General features: G+C 48.8%; 2 protein-coding genes across 2 annotated transcripts in view; one reads left to right on the top strand and one right to left on the bottom strand.

Moving 5' to 3' along the window:
* EMH_0007700 (uncharacterized protein) overlaps nucleotides 1-956 on the bottom strand; it is a gene marked incomplete at both ends in the record, with an annotated part of 7,653 nt that extends 6,697 nt beyond the window's left edge. The window contains one exon of the mRNA XM_013498110.1: nucleotides 45-956. Coding sequence (XP_013353564.1) covers nucleotides 45-956 — 912 coding nt within the window. The remainder of the gene's footprint in view (nucleotides 1-44) is intronic.
* Nucleotides 957-2,153: 1,197 nt separating this feature from the next.
* EMH_0007680 (uncharacterized protein) lies at nucleotides 2,154-2,462 on the top strand (the record flags this gene model as incomplete). Its single annotated transcript, XM_013498109.1, has 1 exon — nucleotides 2,154-2,462. One exon carries the CDS (start codon nucleotides 2,154-2,156, stop codon nucleotides 2,460-2,462), a length of 309 nt encoding a protein of 102 aa, XP_013353563.1.
* Between the last annotated feature and the right edge of the window lie 854 nt (nucleotides 2,463-3,316).

The raw sequence follows: 3,316 nt of genomic DNA, 5'->3' as shown, positions 1-3,316 counted from the left end.
TTTGAATGCTGCTGCTGCAGCAGCGCTTCGTCTGTCAACTGAACCTCGACCTCGCTCTGCTCCTCCTGCTCCTGCTGCTGCTGCTGCGGCTGCTGCTGCTGCAGCTGCTGCTGCTGCTGCTGCTGCTGCTGCTGTGAAGAGTAGACCCTCCCCAAGCCTAAGAAGCGGCGGCGCAGCAGCAAGGGGGACCGTAACGGACTGTTTGCTGCTGCTGCTGCTGCTGCTGCTGCTGCTACGATCTCTTCTTCTCTATCAACACCAAACGAGCTGCTGCTGCTCCTGCTGCACCTAGAGCTGTACTCATCTGCTGCTGCTGCTGCTGCTGTTGCTGCTGCTGTGTTCATGCTGCTGAAATCCGGGGCACACTCGGCCTCTGCTGCCTCAGCAGCAGCAGCAGCAGCAGCAGCAGCAGCAGCAGCACGGCGCTCCGCTTCAGCTCCTCCAGGTGCGGACATCGGTGTGCCTAAAGCTGCTGCTGCTGCTGCTGCTGCTGCTGCTGCTGCTTCTGCTTCTGCTGCTGCTGCCTCTGCTGCTGCTGCCTCTGCTACTGCTGCATCTGCTGCTGCTTCTGCTGCTGATGCTTCTGCTGCTGCTTCCTCCATGCTGGAGATATCGAATGTCTCAGGTTGCTGCTGCTGCTGCTGCTGCAGCAGCTGCTGCTGCAGCAGCAGCAGCTCCCTGTATGGGGGGGAGTTGCTGCGGCTGCTTCTTAGGGCCTCCCGCAAGCGCAGCAGCGACTGCAGCGCGACGCGGTGGTCACTTGCTTCTGCTGCTGCTGCTGCTGCTGCTTCTATTTCTGCTTCTGCTGCTGCTGCAGTTGCTGCTGCTGCAGTCTGAGCATCAGACGCTGCTGCTGCTGCTTCTCCTTCTGTTGCTGCTGCTTCTGCTGCTGCTGCTGTTTCAGCTGCGTCCTCACCGCCGCCGCTTGAGAGTGTACGCAGGAATGACTCCCACATCCCTGCTGCTGCAGCTGCTGCTGCAACAGCTGCTGCTGTTGCTGCTGCTGCTGCTGCTGCTGTTGCTGCTGCTGCTGCTGCTGCTGCTGTTGCTCTTTCTGCTGCTGCTGCTGCTGCTGCAGAACGGGGAACTGCGGCCGCTTATCTAGGCTTTTGCTGCGCCGCAGCCGTCAGCTGTATGAGCAACAGAAAATGCAGCAACAGCTGCAGCAGCAGCAGCAGCAGCAGCAGCAGCAGCAGCAGCACACGCTGCAGCAGGGTATGGCGGTGTGAGGGGGGCCATGTGCCTTAGCAGGCACACCCGGTTGCTGCAGCAGCAGCTGCTGCTGCTGCTGTTGCTGCTGCTGCTGCTGCTGCTGCTGCTCACTCAACAGCCTCAGGGGGCCCCCGCTGCTGGGTGTCGAGCAGCAGCAGCAGCAGCAGCAGCAGCAGCAACAGCAGCAGCAAGAGCAGCAAGCTTAGTCAAAGGTGACAAGTTCTAGCGGAAATATATTTAAAATATAAATAAAAGCAAAAAAGAAAAAACAAAATTTGTGTTTGTTGCTGCTGTGTAGCAGCAAGAGCTTCTTAGGTTAATAAATTTGCTGCTGCTGCTGCTGCTGCTGCTGCTGCTGCTGCTGCTGTTGCTGCTGCTGGTGTTATTGCTGCAGTTATTCAACCCTCTATATAATATTTAATTTGTCTTTTTATATTTAATATATAAATATAATAATTTAATTTAATTTATTTATAAAATAAAAAAAAAAAATAAACATTTCTCTCTCGCTTTTCTCTTGCTGCGGTGTCTGCACGACTGCTGCGTCCGCTGCTGCTCTCCCTCGGTTGCTTCATCTCCTTCTCTCTCCTTCTTTTTATTTTTATTTTTATTTTTATTTATTTATATTTATTATTATTTTTATTTATTTTTCCCTTTATTTTCTGCTGCCTTTCTCCTTCTACCTATCAAACGACCCCCCTAGCCCGGGGCCCCTCGCAGCAGCAGCAACACACACCAGCAGCAACACAGCAGCAGCAGCAGCAGCAGCAGCAGCAGCATTAGCAGCAGCAGCACAAACTCCATATATTATTACATAAACATCCCCTGCGCAGCAGCAGATCATCAACAGCAGCACAAAACCACCACAACAACGACCACAACCAGCAGCAGCAGCAACAGCAGCAGCAGCAGCAGCAAGCTCATCTCTATAAGCCCCTCCAATGCCAGGCAGAGGCCGGGGGGCCCCTGGGGGCCCCAGGGGGGGCCCCCGCAGGGGCCGCAGCAGCAAACCCCAGAGGGGCTGTCGCCATACCCCCTCAATAGAAGAGGTGATGGCGAGGAACGCAGCAGCAAGCAGCTCAGAAGACAGCGAGCAAGAACAAGAGGAAACACAGCAGCAGCAGCAGCAGCAGCAGCAGCAACATGGGCGCAGAGGACCACTCGCACAGCTGGATGATGAAGTGCGTCAGTACAACCACATGCAGCAGCAGCAGCAGCAGCAGCAGCAGCAGCTGGAGCAGCAGCAGTAGCAGTAGCAGCAGGAGCAATAGCAGCAGCAGCAGCAGCAGCAGATGAAGCAGCAGAAGAAGCAACACCATAAGCAGCGGCACCAGCTGCAGCATCAGCGAGGAATAGCAGCAGCAGCAATAGTAGCAGCAGCAGCAGCAGCAGCAGTAGCAACAGCTGCAGCAGCAGCAGCAGCAGCAGCAGCATGTGTATGATGTGTTGCTGTGTTTCTTTTTGTGGTTTTTCTTTTGCGTTGCAGGACGGCGAGCCTCTGGTTAGTTTTATTATTTTTATTATATTTTATATTTTTATTTTTATTGTTATTTTTATTTTTTTTTGTTTATCTTTTATTTCTTTTTTATTTGTCTTTGTCTTCTCTCTTTCAGGTGGGTGGAGGCAATCTGAATCGCAGCAGCTCTGCTGCTGCTGCTGCTGCTGCTGAGCCGTCAAGAAGAGAAAGAGAAGAAATGCAAAAGGCGCAGCAAGCAGCACTGATGCAGGTTTGCTGCTGTCTTTGTCTTTGTCTTTGTTTTTTTTTTATTTTATTTTTTTTTTTATTTCTTTTTGTCTTTGTATTTGTTTCTATATTTTTCTTTGTCTTTGTCTTTGTTTTTTTATTTTTTTTTTATTTTTTTCTGTCTTTGCTGCTGTTTGTTTTCTTGTTTTTTTATTTCTTCATATAATATTATTTTTATTATAAATAAAAATAATTTTATTTATTTTTTTTTATTTTTTTATTTTTTCTTTATTATTATAAATATATATAATTATTATATTATTGTAATTATATACAAAAATAATACTACTATATTATATTATAAAATATTATATTATAAAATATTATATTTATGTTTATATTTACATTTATATTTATATT

This window comes from Eimeria mitis, genomic scaffold, assembly GCF_000499745.2.
Source record: "Eimeria mitis Houghton genomic scaffold, Emh_scaff319, whole genome shotgun sequence".
Lineage (NCBI taxonomy): Eukaryota > Apicomplexa > Conoidasida > Eucoccidiorida > Eimeriidae > Eimeria > Eimeria mitis.
Note: the sequence above shows the minus strand (reverse complement) of the source record. Positions and strands in the feature narration are given on the sequence as shown.